We start from the raw sequence: 21,303 nt of genomic DNA, 5'->3' as shown, positions 1-21,303 counted from the left end.
AATTCTCCTGCAACAGGGTGATCAAATAAAGTCCTACATTCTACCAGAAATAAGATTTTGCCTTTAAAATTGGTTTCCTTGTGAAAAGTATCGGACTACACTGAAAACAATCACCTGAAGGAGGTGTGATTCAAACTCACTGCTTGGACCCCATTTCCACTCTCCACTTACACTTTCTTTTCAAAACACAAAACGAGGAAGAAAATGTACTACTTTTAAAATGCTGCACAGACGCTCATAATGGCACAGATACAAATCCTCGAAACATGGTTCCTACCTGGTCACAGAAGCACCAGTTTACATCTTGCCGCTAACATGTGGCGTTCCTGATCTCGAAATCATGAAATCCACAATCACTATTCTGACGCAAGGATTTGCCACTCTAGACATGGTATCAAAATGTGTCTCTTGTCCAGCAGTGTCCGCGTATGACAGATTTCGTGTATGCTAATTATTTCAACAGATAGATTTTAAACATAAATACTTATTTATTCAGTTTTAGCACATTGATGGTTGGGGGTCCCATAATCAAGCTGTCACCCCATTAGTTTTGTAGGGTGGGTAAAAAATTACATTTAAATTGGTTCACCGTCTAGATCCGTCTCTTCACATCGTGGTCAGAAGATGTGTATGAATTAATCGTTGTACACAGGTTCTAAAAATGTGCGGCACAAACAGAATATTGACAAAATCATGAGAACAAGAGTCATGTAAACACCAGGTATGAACGGGTTTTAAAAATAGCAGAAACTCATACTCCAGGGCAACTTACAAACAACAAAGAGGACATTGAAGCGTTTATTTCTAGATCTGTATGCAGTGTAAAAATCAGATAAAAAATCTACATTGGCCTCAGAGCAGTCAATCATTGTAATATTCCAAGCTGAGCATCCTCAGGTATTTAACAGAATAAAGTCTGTTGTTTACAATGAACCAACATGGCCAGTGTGGAAAGAGTCTGGTACACATGGGATAACGTAGTACTCAAGCTGTATTAATGTTCTCAAGGCATATAGGCCGTTCCCGGACACAGATAAGCCTAGGCCTAGTTCTAAAGCAACACAACAAAAAGTTCGTGTTTCCAATGAAAGTCATCTGAGTACAAACTGGCTTAATCCGTGTCTGGAAACCAGCCCACAGTATATTCATAGTGCAGTAGCAAACATGAAGTCAAATAAAAAAGAAGGCATATTGTTAATTACAATGAACGTTAACTAGAAATGCAAAATATAAAACCAACAATCTGGAGATGACAAATAATGGGTTTAGAATGATATGAGGTTATAAAGATGACTCCAACTGTTGACAAACTGCAAAAAAAAATCTTTACAGTAATGGCGCAATCAATATGATATATTAGATATTCACCGATGTGTAAACATAATTTTTTAAACAGTACAAAACATTTGTAGACAGGCTAATGACTTTGGTGTAATTCATCTATACTTCCAAGAAAAAGAAAAGAAAAGAAAAACATTTTTGAAAAATGTCCTTTAGATGTCTTTCCTTTTACTAAAAACGATATCCATTACGATAATCTTCCTCAAATTGGTATCTGACAAAGCATCCGCTATTGTACTTTACAACTCATTCATCTCATATTATTCACAGTGGTCTTTCTTTTATAAAAAACGTTTTGTCAAGATGACAATCCTTGTACCAGAGCACCTTCACCCAGATACGCAGTGAACACAGTTACAAAGAATTCTATTCATTTCCAGAGTGGCTAAACAGAGAACTATATATTTAATATAAATCAAAAAAAAATTCATATGTGATGAGACAAATATATAGAATGCTACTGTATAAATGGTAAAAGTATCAATATATTACCCCTACAGTCCATCTCTGTTGCACCCGCGGAAATTCTAATTAGCATAAGTACAACAACAAACCAATCAAATCGTCCGTTTAAGCTAGGATATCTGATTCTTTGTTGTTGTTGTTTTTCTGCATTGTGATGTATCTCAATCCATCATATCGCCTATTCGACAGAGCTACCACTGATGCCGTCAGACAATGAATTCCACCCCAAAAATGTTGTTTTTTTTCTTTACAAAATCTTATGCAAGTCCAAAACTATTATTGACCCCTCTATTAAAGATGAGACTCTCACACAACCACTGATGGTGTTCTTCATTGCTCTTACAAACACCCCCTAATTTCTTGGAGAACCTCTCTGAACTCGTACCAGCCGATCTTTGCAACTTCTGTCTGTAGTGTCCAACTGTTGCTCACACTAATTGACCCCCCCCCCCCCCCTCTAGTAAAGGTTAGACATCTCATTAACCAAGTGATGCCTCGCAAGACTCGTCTGAAAGTCCCCCGGGTATCAGTTGAAAAAAATGGTATGGAAGTATACTGTATACTGGAGACTGTTCCAGTGCCAAAAATTAAAGGGTTAAACAAGTCACCCCCCCAAAAAATAACAAAATGTTTCCTGTAACTTCTATACCCTCAGATTATACGTCAGACACTTCCGAACAAAACTTCTCCAGATGTTGCGGGGGACTATCTGTGTTGCACGAGGCTGAATCTTTGAATTCAATGTATTGTGATTTCTAATGACAGTAAGGACAAATAAAAAGATTATCAAAAAACATTTTACATAATTTTTTATACTATCAAGGTCTGTAAATTCAAATCAAATAGCTAAATGCACCCTGGTATGACTTCTAAAACAAGTTCCAGATAGCTTTAGCAGAACCACCCCCTCCACCTGCTTAGACAGCTTAGACTGTTCAGTGATAAAAAAATATCGTATTATACATGTAAAAAAAAAAAAATACATATGCTTCCTGATCATTCTTAAATCTACTCAAGATATAGGGACTTCCTCTAGATTTGTTTTGGACTATCTGTTTGCTTCCATGTAGTGCAATCTGTTATTTTCAATCGTTTGTATTGGCTAATAGCACCCAAACAAAAATGTCATTTCAAAAATGGATTTTTTATCTTTCAATGGGTCGTAAATCCCCCTCCCCTGCTTAGACAGGGTTCGATCTTATGGTTAAATGTCATTTCTTTCTGGTATCATATGGAAAAACATTTTTCTGACAGACCATCTTTAACAGAGCAAACATATCAACAAGAGTGATGGCAGAGTTCCTACTTTTTTAAAGCACTACTATGCAGATGTTATCCGTAGATATGGTAAAGTACATTCTCATAATCAAAGAGAAAATCTTGGACAATGAAAATCACTGTTGATAGAACACATGGTTTATGTGAGGAATGCAATTATGGTTGCCTTACAGTAGAAAAACATCAGTGGTGACGATCATAACTGTTCCTGTGTGTGTTCCAGGGGTTCAGGATTGTAGTCCTCAAGGTATTCTCACAACCTACAAACACAGGCTCCAGGCCATTCCGATTTGAGATTGACCTCTATTGGATACATACAGTTACAGGTGAGAAAGTCATACAGTCTGTATTAAAAATGATTACAGTAAGGAATTGTGCCAGGCTATCTGGAATTGAGAAATTATGGGTCGAAAACATCTAAGAAAATCTAGGAATATTCAAGTTACCTCAGTCCATCATTAGTTCTGTGCATCACTAGACTTCAACACTGTCTCAGGTAGGAGTTCCTCGATATCCTCCGCAGCGTACTAGCTGTCATCCTGCAGACAGATTACCTACATGCAATCTCTGGGGACACTCAGAGAGGACACCTGTGGTCCATAGTGTCTTTTGTGATCAACCGTGCATTGGACATAGAGAAACAGGGATAACAGGAAAGATGAAGAAGGTTAGTGAAACACTGGATATTTAAAGATACAGAAGCAAAGATTAAGCATGTACCATGGATAATTCACAATATCTTGTGACTTTTTTAATGTTGTTTTCAATTGAATTGTTGACAAGATGTATTCTATCATTGATAGGCACATGCGTGTGTATCAGATACAGTAGATTTTTTAGCAGAATAGCAGCAGAGTGACAGAAGCCAGATAATCACACTCTAAAACCAAACTACCACGAAGAGAATGACGTGTCTGTGGGTTTGCCCTTACATCGACAGACAGAGGCAAGGCACGTTTGAGAGCATCAGAAACTGTGATGCATCGCTGTGTAAATTGTGACTGAACTACTGATCTACAAATATAATGAGTAGTTATTTATGATGCACGTTTTTTTTGTGCAGATCGCTCTGTGCGCGCGTCGGCCTGCACCGTTCGCTCGATCTCAAACAAACCCAAGGGCGCGTTCGAGATTGCAGCCGACTCTTAAAGGCGAGTTGAGGACAGACTTGACAAATCACCTTGCATCACAAAATGATACTCAGTCTTATAATTACCCATGATAATTCACAGTTTAACTCTCCGAGACACGCCAAAGTCTCAGAAAAAGCCCTCAAACACACCCACAACCTAAAAAGTCTCTGTGTCTCCATACTAATGCCTATACTTCATCGTCAAAAAATCCTGAGTCGTATAACAAGACAGATGGAAAAAAACGATGTTGCCTTTTTTTGTTCTCTAGTACGAGTCTGACATAGGCTACATTTGATTCTCTGCCCTCCTTCCCAAAAGTTACTGCACTCTCAGTTTGTCATGATTTAAAAGCATTAGATTGGTTGTAACCTTGGCATAGAGGGGTGTCCACCTTGTTGAATGCCATTTCAGAAGTGGCAAGTCCCAAGATCGAAACGACAGCTTACGTAGACTCTAAAGCATTGTTTTGACCTCTCTACTCAGTCGGGACTGGAGCAGTGTGTTTGACCTTCTACTCAGTCTGGGAGTCTGGAGGCATGTGTTTTTACCTCTCTATCAGGCTTGGAGTCTGGAGCAGGTGTGTTTTACCTCTCTAACACAGTCTAGATCTGGAGCAGGTTTTTTTTTACCTCTCTACACAGTTGAGAGTCTGGGAGCAGGTTTTTTTTATACCTCTCTACACAGTCTGAGAGTCTGGAGCAGTGTTGACGCCGCATCATGACCACCCACAGCGTAAGAGAAGCTGTTGTCGTGCCACACCCACCCCTCCTCTCCTCTTCGCCTATGGGGGGAACATGCATCCAACACATGTTGGTGGTGGATTCACAAGCATTCAAATCGACCGCAGACACGAAGCTCCCCATCCCGACGCCAAACTGAAAACAATCTTGTAAGGACAATAAAAGCTTACAAATCTGACTGGATCTGTCGAAAAATGTCATCTCTCAAATGTTTGAGCCTAGACTTTAGCAGAGATCCAGTTTTTTGAGGGTAAACAATTCCTAGAGAAGTGTGGAAGGTGGCATCCTTCAGGGTGGGTAACAATTCCTTAGCAAGGGTGGAAGGTGAGAATATTTGCAGAGATGGGGGGAACTTCCCTCGAGGAGGGGGACTCTTTAGAGAGAGTTGATAAACATCCAAGGATTGAGGTGGAGAACACTTTTGCGAGGATTGGAGGATGAGAAAAATTCCTTAGCATTAGAGAGTGGAAAGGTGGAGAAACATATTCCCTAGCGAGATGGAGGGTGAGGATTTCCTAGATAGGAGGAGGGGTGCGATAAACATCATTCCTTAGCAAGATAGGAAAGTGGAAAAACATATTCCTTTAGCAGAGAGTGATGGAAGTGGAGAAACATTTTCCTTAGCAGAGAGTGTGGAGGGTGGAGAAACATATTCCTAGCAGAGAGTTAGGAAAGTGGAGAAACAATATCCTTAGCAGAGATGTGGAGGGTGAGAAACATATTCCTTAGCAGAGAGAGATATGGAGAAGGAAAAACTATCTTCCTTAGCAGAGATGGAATGGAGGGTGGAGAAACATCTTCCTTAGCAGAGAGGATGGAGGGGGAACTCTCCTTGCAGAGAGGGCGGGTTGTGGATTTATTTTGCTTCCTTAGTAGAGAAGAGTGGAGCTTGTAGAAATGTCTTCCATAGACCAGCGAGAGGATTGAAGGTTTAGAAAACATATTCTTCCTAAGAGGAGAGAATGGGATTGTAGAAAAGTTTCCTCCTTGTTTTTCTATTTTTTCACCCAGATGCAAGAAGAAATCTAAAAAGGTTTTATAGAGTGAAAACACACCGCAAGACATACTTTGTTGTCGCCATTATGTAACGTAGAGCTGTTGAGTCTAGGCCCAGGCTTACACACAAAGAAAAGCCTTCTTGTTTTTATACGAAAATTAGACCTTAACCAAAATGTGTTACATCACAAGAAACAGAACTTAGTTTTCCTGTTGTGATCTGTTATAGCTTCTAGTGTTATATACGTAAGAAATTATCTTTCATTTTGCCTTTTCATAAATAAGCTGTGTTTTAGTAATAACTTCCTGCATGCTGTCATAACGTTTTATACGGCCACTTACTTTCCGTTGAGTGCGGTGACTCCCATAGTGCTGCGTGGCGTGACATGCTGGCCACGTAGTTCCACTTTTAGCCTGGGGGTCCACCTCTCCACTGTATTCAGTAACTCCATCCATCATGGCCACCTACTGCATACAGGGGCCCTCCAACATGTTATACCTGGAGAGTTAGAATGAAGAGGAACCATACCAGAGCTACTCTCTGTGTCGTGTGTGTGTGTGTGTGTTGTGTGTGTGTGTGTTGTGGTGTTGTGTGGTGTGTTGTGTGTGTGTGGTGTGTGTGTGTGGTGTGGTGTGTGTGTGTGTGTGTGTGTGTGTGTGTGTGTGTGTGTGTGTGTGTGTGTGTGTGTGTGTGCGCGTCCGTGTGAGTGAGGTGTGTGTGTGTGTGCGTCCGTATGTTGTAAGATGCTCAACCAGAGCATCGACCACGATGCTCATTCCAGAACAAACTTAAGTGCTGTTAGATGAGTCACCGTTGTCGGAACTGAACACTCAACAAATGTAGTCTATTCTATTCTCTTAAAACAGACCTGGTTCTAGTACTATTTTAAATCATTTAAAAAAATATCATTTCCTGTTTGATTGGTTTAATGAACCAATACAATAGCCCAAAACTACAAAACCGCCCACCAGCACCAGGCAGGCTAGGCAAACGTAGTATTAGAAAGATTTCAAATAGTACTTGAACCCAAGTCTGTTCTCAAACAGGATATAAAACAACTGTGTTATGCTGTGGTCACAGAGGGAATGGTTTTCCAACGACAATGAATATAGAAGATTACTGTACAACACAATACATGGATTGATTGTTCAGTTTAGAGTACAACATTATTCTGAAGGGAACTCACCTGTAAACATTCCGTATGAAAAAAGTTAAACTGAAATGGCTGTTTAAAAAAAAAAAAACAGTATTGTTGATTTGAAATATGAATAAGTAGTTCCTTCTTTTCTGAATGCACACAGCAGGACGTAGCCTTAGCAGGGAGGCTACGTAGCTCCCCCATCTTCACGTTTAAACCGTGCTCACCGCAAGCAAAGTATGAGAGCTATCTGCTACAGCCCAGATCAAAGGAGACTAGGTAATACTATTCACTGTAATCTCTGGGCAAACGTGTTCACCCATATCTCAGAAAAGCTAACCACAGACAAGAGTGAAGACTTGACTACATCGCCTCAGTTCACAGCCATAGACCTTTTCAACTGTGAATCAAAACCATTCCTCTGATATAAAAGTATGAGAAAACGGCCAGGGAAAAGAGACAATCAGAGCAAGGCGTACGTAGCCTGCCAAGGTTTGACAAAACACCTCGTGCTACAATAGTATAGGATGAAATGTAATTGTTTTTTTTACAGTAAACCCACCGAGTCCGTGTCTGTGTGTAGACATGGGAGGCATGGTGGACCAGACATTGTTGAAAAGTTGTACACCTCCACCATGTTGGATGTCTTCAGCCCGTCTCGGCCCCCCACACGTACGCCGTGTCGTCGATCACTGCCACCGCCGAACTCAGCCTCGGCCGTTCATCACCCCCACCTGGGTCCATTGTTGTCCCAAGGTCAATACTTCTCTATAAAAGGGTCGTAGATCCTATAGGAACAGACAAGGAGATCTATAATCATATCGAACAGACAGAAGATTTTAGATATGCATATCCTAGAGATTGATCTAAGACCGTGGTGCGAATAGAACAGACAAGGGATCTATAGATCCATAGGAACAGACAAGGAATCATAGATATATAGGAACATACAAGGAGATTTATAGATCCTATAGAAACAGCATGGAGATCTAACGATCATATGAGAAACAGACAAGAGACATAGATCATATAGGAACAGACAAGGAGATTTATAGATCTATAGAAGCACGGGCTATAATCATATAGAACAACAGTGAGATCTATAGATCACTATGAAGGGAAAGAGCAAGAGCTAGATCCTATGTAAACAGAAGGGAGTTATACCACTTATAGGAAACAAGCACAGATCTGTATCCAAACGATCCCCCCCTCATAGATTCATATAGGAACAGACAGAGGAATCTATACGACTCCATATAGGAACAACTAGAGAATATAGATCCTATGACAGACAAATCATATGAGCAACAAGGACCAAGCAAGGAATCTATACGATCCTATAGGAACACAGACAAGGAGATCTAATAGATCCATAGGAACAGACAAGGCAGATCTATAGATCACTATAGTAACAGACAAGAATCTAATAATCTCCTGTCGTGTTCTATCAGACTCCTTAGATCTCCCTTGTTGTTCCCTGATTATGACCGTTCTTATCTATAGAATCTCCTTGTCTGTTCCTAGATAATCTATAAATTCCCTTGTCTGTTCCTATAGTGATCTATAGATTCTCCTTTGTCTTTCCTATAGATCTATAGATCTCCTTGTCGTGTTCCTATATGATCTAATAATCTCCTTGTCTTTCCCTATATGATAAGTAATCTCCGTTCTGTTCCCTATATGATCTAAGATCTCGTGCCTGTCTGGTTCTGTCTCATAGTGATCTAAACTCCCTTGTCGTCTCCTATATCGATCTTATACTGTCTGTCTACTCTATACCTGACTCCTTTCCTATAGGATCTATAAAATCTCCTTGTCATGTTCAGTCTATATGAGCCTTTCTATCCGCATAAGCATCTCCTTGTCTGTTCCTAGTAGGACTATAGATTTCTTTCTATATCTATACAGATCATAATCTTCTGTCGATATGTATATCTCCCGTCGTCTTAGGATCTACGAACCTAGAGAAGTATGACCGCGAACCAACACATGGACCCGGTGGGGGCTGAACGGCCGAGGCTGGCAGTCGGGGTGCAGTGGACCGACGACAAGCGTACGTGGTGGGGGCCGAGACGGGCTGAAGACACCAACATGTGTGGAGTGTTACACCCCTTTCAACAATGTCTGGTCCACCATGCTCCACATGTCTAGCACACAGACACGGACTCGGTGGGATATAAACTGTTAAAAAAACAATTACATTTCATACCTATACTATTGTAGCACGAGGTTTACTATGTCAAGACCTTGGCAGCTTACCTACTCCTTGCTCTTGATTGTCTCTTTTCCTGGCGTTTCTCATACGTTTCAATACTCAGAGGAATGTTTGATTTCACAGTGAAATAGGTCTATGGCTGTGAAGCTGAGGCTGCTGTAGTTCAAATATTCATCTCTCTTGTCTGTGGTTACTTCTTCTGAGATTATGGGTGAACACGTTTGCACCAGAGATACATGTGAATAGTTATACCTAGTGCTCTTTTGATCTGGGCTGTAGCAGATTAGCTCTCTCATACTTTGCTGCGGTGAGCACGGTTTAAACTGTGAAGATGGGAGAGCTACGTAATCCTCCTGCTAAGGCACGTCCTGCTGTGTGCATTCAGAAAAGAAGGAACTACTTATTCATATTTCAAATCACAATAACTGTTTTTTTTTTTTAAACAGCCCATTTCAGTTTCAACTTTATTATACGGAATGTTACAGTGATGTTCCCTTCAGAATAATGTTGTACTCTAACCTGAACAATCAATCCATTTATGTGTTGTACAGTAACATCTTAATTCATTGTCGTTGGAAAACCATTCCCCTCTGTGACCACAGCAATAACACAGTTGTTTTATATTCCTGTTTGGAGAACAGACTTGGTTCAAGTACTATTGAAATCTTTCTAATACTACGTTTGCCCTAGCCTGCCTGTGCTGGGTGGGCGGTTTGTAGTTTTGGGCTATTGTATTGTTCCATAAACCAATCAAACAGAAATGATATTTTTTTAAATGATTTAAATAGTACTAGAACCCAGGTCTGTTTTAAGAAATAAATAGACTACATTTTGTGAGTGTTCCTTCCGCACAACGGTGACTCATCTAACACACTTCAGTTGTTCTGGAATGACATCGTGGTCGAGGCCTCTGGTTGAGCATCTACCACACATACGGACGCACACACACACACACACACTCACTCACACGGACGCGCACACACACACACACACACACACACACCACAAGCACAACACACACACACAACACACACACACACCACACACACACACACACACAAACACACACACACACACACACACACACACACACAACACACACACACAGCACACACACACCCACACACACAACACAGAACAGGAGTACCGCTCTGGTTGATGTTCCCTCTTCAGTGTGTGTGTGTGTGTGTGCGTCCGTATGTGTGTAAGATGCTCAACCAGAGGCATCGACCACGATGCTCATTCCAGAACAACTGAAGTGCTGTTAGATGAGTCACCGTTGTGCGGAACTGAACACTCAACAAATGTAGTCTATTCTATTCTCTTAAAACAGACCTGGGTTCTAGTACTATTTTAAATCATTTAAAAAAATATCATTTCCTGTTTGATTGGTTTAATGGAACCAATACAATAGCCCCAAAACTACAAAACCGCCCACCCAGCACCAGGCAGGCTAGGGCAAACGTAGTATTAGAAAGATTTCAAATAGTACTTGAACCCAAGTCTGTTCTCCAAACAGGATATAAAACAACTGTGTTATTGCTGTGGTCACAGAGGGGAATGGTTTTCCAACGACAATGAATATAAGATGTTACTGTACAACACAATACATGGATTGATTGTTCAGGTTTAGAGTACAACATTATTCTGAAGGGAACATCACCTGTAAACATTCCGTATGAATAAAAGTTAAACTGAAATGGCTGTTTAAAAAAAAAAAAACAGTTATTGTTGATTTGAAATATGAATAAGTAGTTCCTTCTTTTCTGAATGCACACAGCAGGACGTAGCCTTAGCAGGGAGGCTACGTAGCTCCTCCCATCTTCACAGTTTAAACCGTGCTCACCGCAAGCAAAGTATGAGAGCTATCTGCTACAGCCCAGATCAAAGGAGACTAGGTAATACTATTCACTGTAATCTCTGGGGCAAACGTGTTCACCCATATCTCAGAAAAGCTAACCACAGACAAGAGAGATGAATACTTGACTACATCGCCTCAGTTCACAGCCATAGACCTTTTTTCAACTGTGAATCAAACCATTCCTCTGATATGAAACGTATGAGAAACGGCCAGGGAAAAGAGACAATCAGAGCAGGCGTACGGTAGCCTGCCAAGGTTTTACATAGTAACACCTCGTGCTACAATAGTATAGGGATGAAATGTAATTGTTTTTTTGTTTTTTACAGTAAACCCACCGAGTCCGTGTCTGTGTGTAGACATGGGAGGCATGGTGGACCAGACATTGTTGAAAGGGTTGTAACACTCCACCATGTTGGATGTCTTCAGCCCGTCTCGGCCCCCCACCACGTACAGCTTGTCGTCGATCACTGCCACCCCGAACTGCAGCCTCCGGCCGTTCATCACCCCCACCTGGGTCCATGTGTTGGTCCGCAGGTCATACTTCTCTATGGTCGTAGATCCTATAGGAACAGACAAGGAGATCTATAGATCATATCGGAACAAACAAGAAGATTTATAGGTCTATAGGAACAGACAAGGAGATCTATAGATCCTATAGGAACAGACAAGGAGATCTATAGATCATATAGGAACAGACAAGGAGATTTATAGATTCTATAGGGACAAACAAGGAGATTTATAGATCTATAGGAACAGACAAGGAGATTTATAGATCTATAGAACAAACAAGGAGATTTTTATAGATCCTATAGAACAGACAAGGATGATTTTAGATCTAATAGGAACAAACAAGGAGATTTATAGATCTATAGGAACATACAAGGAGATTTTATCGATCATATAAGGGACAAACAAGGAGATTTATAGATATATAGAGAAAGGAACAAGGAGATCTATAGATTTATAGAACATTACATTTATAGTCATTTAGCAGACGCTCTTATAACCAGAGCGACTTACATTGGTGCATTCACATTATGATATCCAGTGGAACAACACTTTACAATAGTGCATTAACCTTTTAAGGGGGGAGGGGGGGTTAGGAGGATTACTTTATCCTATCCTAGGTATTCTCTTAAAGAGGTGGGGTTTCAGGTGTCTCCGGAGGTGGGTGATTGACTCCGCTGACCTGGCGTCGTGAGGGAGTTTGTTCCACCATTGGGGTGCAGAAGCAGCGAACAGTTTTGACTGGGTGAGCGGGAACTGTACTTCCTCAGAGGTAGGGAGGCGAGCAGGGCCAGAGGGTGGATGAACGCAGTGCCTTGTTTGGGTCGATAGGGCCTGATCAGAGCCTGAAGGTGACGGAGGTTGCGTTCCCCTCACAGCTCGTGGCAAGCACCATGGTCTTGTAAGCGGAATGCGAGCTTTCAACTGGAAGCCAGTGGAGAGAGCGGAGGAGCGGGGGTGACGTGAGAGAACTTGGGAAGGTTGACACAGACGGGCCTGCGGCGTTCTGGATGAGTTGTAGGGGTTAATGGCACAGGCCAGGGAGCCCAGCCAACAGCGAGTTGCAGTATCCAGAGGGAGATGACAGTGCTGGATTAGGCTGCGCCGCTTCCTGTGTGAGGCAGGGTCGTACTCTGCGAATGTTGTCGAGCATGACCTACAGGAACGGGTCACCGCCTTGATGTGAGTTGAGAACGACAGGGTGTTGTCCAGGATCACGCAGGTTCTTAGCGTCTGGGAGGAGAACAATGGAGTTGGTCAACCGTGATGGCGAGATCATGGAACGGCGCAGTCCTCCCCGGGAGGAAGAGCAGCTCCGTCTTTGCCGAGGTTTCGCTTGAGAGTGGTGATCCGTCATCCACCACTGATAATGTCTGCAGACATGCAGAGATGCGATTCGCCACTGGTTATCAGAGGGGGAAGGAGAAGATTAATTGTGTGTCCGTCTCTGCGTAGCAATGATAGGAGAGGCCATGTGAGGATATAACGAGCCAAGTGACTTGGTGTATAGCGAGAATAGGAGAGGGCCTAGAACAGAGCCTGGGGACACAGTGGTGAGCGACGTGGTGCGGAGACAGATTCTCCCACGCCACTGTAGGAGCGACCTGTCAGGTAGGACGCAATCCAAGCGTGGCCGCGCCGGAGATGCCAGCTCGGAGAGGGTGGAGAGGAGGATCTGATGGTCACAGTATCAAAGGCACCGATAGGTCTAGAAGGATGTAGCAGCAGAGGAGAGAGAGTTAGCTGTAGCAGTGCGGAGCGCCTCCGTGACACAGAGAAGAGCAGTCTCAGTTGAATGACTATCTTGAAACCTGACTGATTTGGATCAAGAAGGTCATTCTGAGAGAGAATAGCAGGAGAGCTGGCCAGGAGGCACGTTCAAGGAGTTTTGGGAGAGAAAAGAAAGAAGGGATACTGGTCTGTAGTTGTTGACATGGAGGGATCGAGTGTAGGTGTTCTTCAGAAGGGGTTGCAACTCTCGCTCTCTTGAAGACGGAAGGGACGTAGCGCGGTCAAGGACTGAGTTGATGAGCGAGGTGAGTGAAGGAGAAGGTCTCGGAAATGGTCTGGAGAAGAGAGGAGGGGATAGGGGTCAAGCGGCGAGGTTGTTGGCGCGCCGCCGTCACAAGACGCGAGATTTCATCTGGAGAGAGAGGGGAGAAAGAGGTCAAAGCACAGGGTAGGGCAGTGTGGCAGAACCAGCGGTGTCGTTTGACTTAGCAAACGAGGATCGATGTCGTCGACCTTCTCTTTCAAAATGGTTGACGAAGTCATCCGCAGAGAGGGAGGAGGGGGGGGAGGAGGGGGAGGAGGATTCAGGAGGGAGGAGAAGGTGGCAAAGAGCTTCCTAGGGTTAGAGGCAAGATGCTTGGAATTTAGAGTGGTAGAAAGTGGCTTTACGCAGCAGAGACAGAAGAGGAGAATGTAGAGAGGAGGGAGTGAAAGGATGCCAGGTCCGCAGGGAGGCGAGTTTTCTCCATTTCCGCTCGGCTGCCGGAGCCCTGTTCTGTGAGCTCGCAGTGAGTCGTCGAGCCACGGGAGCGGAGGGAAGGACCGAGCCGGCCTGGAGGATAGGGGACATAGAGAGTCAAAGGATGCAGAAAGGGAGAAGGAGGGTTGAGGAGGCAGAATCAGGAGATAGGTTGGAGAAGGTTTGAGCAGAGGGAAGAGATGATAGGATGGAAGAGGAGAGAGTAGCGGGGAAGAGAGCGAAGGTTGGGACGGCGCGATACATCCGAGTAGGGCAGTGTGGGAAGTGTTAGATGAGAGCGAGAGGGAAAAGGTACAAGGTAGTGGTCGGAGACTTGGAGGGGAGTTTGCAGTGAGTTAGTGGAAGAACAGCATCTAGTGAAGATGAGGTCAAGCGTATTGCCTGCCTTGTGATTAGGGGGGAAGGTGAGAGGGTGAGGTCAAAAGAGGAGAGGAGTGGAAGAAGGAGGCAGAGAGGAATGAGTCAAAGGTAGAGTGGGGAGGTTAAGTCACCCAGAACTGTGAGAGGTGAGCCATCCTCAGGAAAGGAACTTATCAGGGGTCAAGCTCATTGATGAACTCTCCAAGGGAACCTGGAGGGCGAAATGATAAGGATGTTAAGCTTGAAAGGGCTGGTAACTGTGACGCATGGAATTCAAAGGAGGCGATAGACAGATGGGTAGGGGAGAAAGAGAGAATGTCACTTGGGAGAGATGAGGATCCCAGTGCCACGCCCGCTGACCAGAAGCTCTCGGGTGTGCGAGAACACGTGGGCAGACGAGGCGAGAGCAGTAGGAGTAGCAGTGTTGTCAGTGGTAATCCATGTTTCCGTCAGTGCAAGAAGTCGAGGGACTGGAGGGACGCATAGGCTGAGATAGAACTCTGCCTTGTTGGCCGCAGATCGGCAGTTCCAGAGGCTGCCGGAGACCTGGAACTCCACGTGGGTCGTGCGCGCTGGAACCACCAGGTTAGAATGGCAGCGGCCACGCGGTGTGAAGCGTTTGTATGGTCTGTGGCGAGAGGAGAGAAGAGGGATAGACAGACACATAGTTGACAGGCTACAGAAGAGGCTACGCTAATGCAAAGGAGATTAGAATGACAAGTGGACTACACGTCTCGAATGTTCAGGAAGTTAAGCTTACGTTGCAAAAAAATAAAATCTTATTGACTAAAATGATATAGTACTGCTGGCGGTGAAGTAGGCTGGCTAGCAGTGGCTGCGTTGTTGACTTTGTTTGAACGTGTAGCTGGCTAGGTAACCTCTAACTGGCTAGGTAACCTCGACAATTTCTCAAAACTACACAATTATCTTGGATACAAGGACAGCAAAGACAACTATGTAGCTAGCTAACACTACGCTAATCAAGTCGTTCCGTTGTAATGTAAGTTGTAATGTGAGTTTCTACAGTGCTGCTATTCGGTAGAAGTTGGCTAGCTAGCAGTGTTAGCTAGCAGTGTTGACTAGGTAGGAGACGGCAGCGCAGCGCGGCGACGAAAATAGCTGGCTAGTTAACCGAATAATTACTCTAACCAACTCTAAGTACACAAATTATCTTAGATAAAAGATAGCAAAGACAACTATGTAGCCAGCTAACACTCACTAATCAAGTCGTTCCGTTGTAATGTAATCGTTTCTCCAGTGCTGCTATGCTGCTATTCGGTGGCTAGCTGGCTAGCTAGCAGTGTTGACTACGTTACGTTACGAAAATAGCTGGCTAGTTAACCGAATAATACTCTAACCAACTCTAAGCTACACAATTATCTTAGATACAAAGATAGCAAAAGCAAAGCTATGTAGCCAGCTAACACTACACTAATCAAGTCGTTCGTTGTAATGTAATCGTTTCTCCAGTGCTGCTATGCTGCTATTCGGTGGCTAGCTGGCTAGCTAGCAGTGTTGACTACGTTACGTTCGGACGAAAATAGCTGGCTAGCGAACCTCAATAACCTCATAACCTCAATAACTACACAATTTCTTTGATACAAAGACGGCTATGTAGCTAGCTAAGATCAAACAAATCAACCGTTGTATCTGTAATGAAAATGAAAATGGTAAAACTACCTGTGGAGCGAAGCGGAATTGCGACTGCACGCTCCAAACCGGAATAGGAACAGACAATGAGATCTAAAGATCATATAGGAACAGACAGGAGATCTATAGATCCTATAGGAACAGACAAGGAGATCTATAGATCATATAGGAACAGACAAGGAGATTTATAGATCTATAGGAACAGACAAGGAGATTATAGATCCTATAGGAACAGGCAAGGAGATTTATAGATCCTATAGGAACAGACAAGGAGATCTAAGATCATATAGGACAGACAAGGAGATCTATAGATCAATTAGGAACAGACAAGGAGATTTTAGATCATATAGGAACAGACAAGGACGATGCTGACAACTTCAGGTGACCCCCCCCCCCCCCCCCCCAAAAAAGTTTATTTGTCACATACGCCAAATACAACAGGTGTAGACTTTACCGTGAAATGCGTTGTCCTAAACCAACAACGCAAGTTCAAGAAATAGAGTTAATAAAATATTTACTAAATAAACTAAAGTAAAAAATAAAATAAAAAGTAACACAATAATAACATAAGGAGGCTATATACAGAGGTACGGTATTGAGTCAATGTGCAGGGGTTAAAGGTTAGTTGAGGTTTTTGTGCTGTAGGTGGGGGTAAAGTGACTATGAATAGATAAGATACTGCAGTAGCAGCAGTGTAAAAAACAAGGGGGGGGGGGGGTCAATGTAAATAGTCCGGGGGGCATTTGATTAATTGTTCAGGGTAAGCAGGTTTAAAGAGGTTTAGCATTGAATTATAATCTGTTTGATTCCTAGTATCTCCATATCTATCATAGTGTTTGATTAAACACCTACGTTTTAATATATTGTGTTTCTCAACACACCTTTGTAATGTGTTCTATTGACTGTATATCTAAAACTGTATGAGGATCCATTTTAGTATCAGATAAATGAATAGTGGTAGTCCGTGGAATGAAAGGGTTAACCTCCGTGGTGTGGATTGAGCTGCATTACGTTMGTAGCCTAATAGACCTGAAGCCTGTAACAATAAAAGCGTCGCCGTGGTCGGGCGAGATCGACGGTGAAGTCACACGTTAGCGGGCATCCATCTTGGTAATGGGGCTCATTGATCAAAACCTGGTGGGCTTTTATTAATAGTAGCACGCCATTAGGGTCCAATAGACATAATGGATTTACTGAGCTTTATGTCTCACACTGGGGCAAACTCCAACAAGACTACGGATGCACCTGAAATGGCACCCTATTCACTATATCGGGCTTTAGTCAAAAGTAGTGCACTATATAGGGAGAAGGGTGCCATTTGGGACGCARAACCCTATATAGGGCACTTCTTTTGACCAGAGCCCAATGKGCCCAGTGCACTATATACATTTAGGGAGTAGGGAATGCAGAGTATGTCTAACCCTTGGTAGCGTCCATGCCTCCCACAGCGTAGAGTACTCCTACAGTRGACTTCCTGGGTTTAGTCCTGGGGCTCTGGAACATGAGGCGACGCTCCGGAAGCAGATGGTACTTCATGGCTTCCATTAGAAGCTTCTGGCATTCCAGGTCATCTGAGAACATYGTRTTRTTCTCCAGGTCAGCTAGGAGCTGGAAATTAAAGGGGAGTTCAGTTCAGTAAATCTTTATTATCCCCAAAGGGGCAATGGTGAGTGCAGCATAAAAAAATACGTAGGAAACAACACAACAAGAAAAATATATATAATTATTACATTGTATAAGCTAAATGTATGTCTTTCAACCAGGAAGCAGTAACAACATTCAACCAGGAAGCATTAACCAGTAAGGGCCCATTGTCCCCTGGTCAAATGTAATGGGAATAGGGTGCCATTTGTGATGAAGTCAATAATAACCTACCGACCGCCCACTTGTGGAGGTAGACGAGGGTACCATTTGTGATAAAGTCATTGATCAATTATTTTTTCTATATTTTTAATAAGGGGTGGATCAGCTTTGCGGATTGTGGATAGATTGTTACTTCCTGCAATGTAAATGTCTACATCCTGTCCAATACCACATATATATTTTTGGGGTAGCTACAGATGAAGCCGGGAGTTTACATACACCTTAGCCAAATACATTTAAACTCCGTTTTTTTCCACAGTTCCTGACATTTAATCATAGTAGAATGTCCCTGTCTAAGGTCAGTTAGAATCACCACTTGATTTTAAGAATGTGAAATGTCAGAATAATAGCAGAGAGAATTATTTATTTCAGCTTTTTATTTCTTTCATCACATTCCCAGTGGGTCAGAAGTTTACATACGCTCAATTAGTATTTGGTAGCATTGCCTTTAAATTGATTTACTTAGGCCAAACGTTCTGAGTAGCCTTTCACAAGCTTCCCACAATAAGTTGGGTGAATTTTGGCCCATTCCTCCTGACAGAGTTGGTGTAACTGAGTCAGGTTTGGAGGAGGTTTAATATCTCTATACATGTGAGATAGTAACATGGAGGTTTAATATCCTGACCTAGTGAGATATACATGGAGGGTTTAATATCCTGACCTAGTGAATAGTACGAGGTTTAATATCCTGACCTAGTGAGATATACATGGAGGAGGTTTAATATCCTGACATAGTGAGATATACATGGAGGTTTAGATATCCGACCTAGTGAGATAATCATGGAGGTTATATCCTGCCTAGGTAGATATACATGGAGAGGTTTAATATCTCTGACATAGTGAGATTATACATGGAGGTTTAATATCCTGACCTAGTGAGATATTACATGGAGGTTTAATATCCTGACCTAGTGAGATATACATGGAGGTTTAATATCCTGACCTAGTGAGATATACAGGAGGAGGTTTAATATCCTGACCTAGTGAGATATACATGAGGAGGTTATATCTGACCTAGTGAGATATACATGGAGGTTTAATTCCTGACCTAGTGAGATATACATGGGGAGGTTATAATATCCTGACCTAGTGAGATATACTGGAGGAGGAATATCCTGACCTAGTAGATAACATGGAGGAGTTTAATATCCTGACCTAGTGAGATATACATGGAGGTTTAATATCTGACCTAGTGATATACATGGAGGAGGTTTAATATCCTGACCTAGTGAGATATACATGGAGAGGTTTAAATCCTGACCTAGTGAGATATAATGGAGGTTTAATATCCTGACCTAGTGAGATATACATAGGAGGTTAATACCTGACCTAGTGAGATATACAGGGAGAGGTTTAATATCCTGACCTAGTGAGATAATATGGAGGTTAATATCCTGACCTAGTGAGATTACATGGAGGAGGTTTAATATCCTGACCTAGTGAGATATACATGGAGGAGGTTTAATACCTGACCTAGTGAGATATACATGGGGAGGTTTAATATCCTGACCTATGAGATATACATGGAGGTTTAATATCCTGACCTAGTGAGATATACATGGAGGAGGTTTAATATCCTGACCTAGTGAGATATACATGGAGTTTAATATCCTGACCTAGTGAGATATACATGGAGGAGGTTTAATACCCTGACCTAGTGAGATATACATGGAGGAATAAATACCTCTGACCTAGTGAGATATACATGGAGGTTTAATATCCTGACCTAGTGAAGATAACATGAGGAGGTTTAATATCCTGACCTAGTGAGATATACATGGAGGAGGTTTAATACCCTGACCTAGTGAGATATCATGAGGAGGTTAATACCTGACTGGAGATATACATGGAGGGTTTAATACCTGACCTAGTGAGATATACATGGAGGAGGTTAATACCCTGACCTAGTGAGATATACATGGAGGAGGTTTAATATCCTGACCTAGTGAGATATACATGGAGAGGTTTAATATCCTGACCAGTTGAGATATACATGGAGGAGGTTAAATACCCTGACCTAGTGAAGTATACATGGCGGAGATTAAATACCTGACCTAGTGGAATATACAGGAGAGGTTAATACCTCGACCTAGTGAGATATACATGGAGGAGGTTAAATACCTGACCTAGTGGATATACATGCAGAGGTTAATACCCTGACCTAGTGAGATATACATGGAGGAGGTTTAATACCCTGACCTAGTGAGATATACATGGAAGGTTTAAATTCCTGACCTTAGTGAGATATACATGGAGGAGGTTTAATATCTGACCTAGTGAGATATACATGGGGAGGTTAAATACCTGACCTAGTGAGATATACATGGAGGAGGTTAATATCTGACCTAGTGAGATATACATGGAGGAGGTTTATATATCTGACCTAGTGAGATAACATGGGAGGTTAATATCGACCTAGTAAGATATACATGGACGGAGGCTTAATCAAGCTAGTCGCCTTGATTACTTTCTTATGTCATTCTCTCTGGCACCAAAGTTTAAAAATGTTGATAGGGGACAGAATGCGGTCGGACCATCACATAATTGGCATATACAATTGAAGTCGGAAGTTTACATACACCTTAGTCAATCCTAGTAAAAATTCCCTGTTTACGTCAGTTAGGATCACCACTTTATTTAAGAATGTGAAATGTCAGAATAATAGAAACTACAAACTGTAGTTTTTGTAAGTTGGTTAGGACATCTACTGTGCATGACACAAGTAATTTTTTCAACGATTGTTTACAGACAGATTATTCCATTTATAATTCACTGTATCACAATTCCAGTGGGTCAGAAGTTACATACACTAAGTTGACTGTGCCTTTAAAAAGCTTGAAAATTCGCAGAAAATGATGTCATGGCTTTAGAAGCTTCTGATAGCTAATTGACATAATTTGAGTCAATTGGAGGTGTACCTGGGATGCATTTCAAGGCCTAACTTCAAACTCAGTGCCTCTTTGCTTGACATCATGGGAAAATCAAAAAAACTCTGCCAATACCTCCGAAAACAAATTGTAGACCTCCACAAGTCTGGTTCATCCTTGGGAGCAATTACCAAACGCCTGAAGGCACATTCATCTGTACAAACAATAGTACGCAAGTATGAACACCATGGTTCCAAGCAGCCATCATACCAAGCTTCAGGTAGGAAGAGACGCGTTCTGTCTCCTAGAAATGAATTACTTTGGTGAGAAAAGTGCTAATCAATCCCAGAATAACAGCAAAGACCTTGTGAAGATGCTGGAGGAAACAGTACAAAAA

The 21,303-nt window shown here is 42.4% G+C and overlaps 1 protein-coding gene across 2 annotated transcripts in view; it reads right to left on the bottom strand.

Moving 5' to 3' along the window:
• LOC112068518 (kelch-like protein 4) overlaps positions 1-21,303 on the bottom strand; it is a 113,838-nt gene that overhangs the window by 9,026 nt on the left and 83,509 nt on the right. For both annotated transcript variants that reach the window (XM_024135676.2, XM_024135675.2), the window contains exons 7-8: positions 17,598-17,784; positions 11,504-11,728 (exon numbers count right to left, since the gene is read on the bottom strand). In XM_024135676.2, coding sequence (XP_023991444.1) covers positions 11,504-11,728; positions 17,598-17,784 — 412 coding nt within the window. The remainder of the gene's footprint in view (positions 1-11,503; positions 11,729-17,597; positions 17,785-21,303) is intronic.

This window comes from Salvelinus sp. IW2-2015, unplaced genomic scaffold (genome assembly GCF_002910315.2).
Source record: "Salvelinus sp. IW2-2015 unplaced genomic scaffold, ASM291031v2 Un_scaffold552, whole genome shotgun sequence".
Classification (NCBI taxonomy): Eukaryota; Metazoa; Chordata; class Actinopteri; order Salmoniformes; family Salmonidae; genus Salvelinus; species Salvelinus sp. IW2-2015.
The sequence above is the reverse complement of the archived record's forward strand: the minus strand, read 5'-3'. Positions and strand labels throughout refer to the sequence as shown.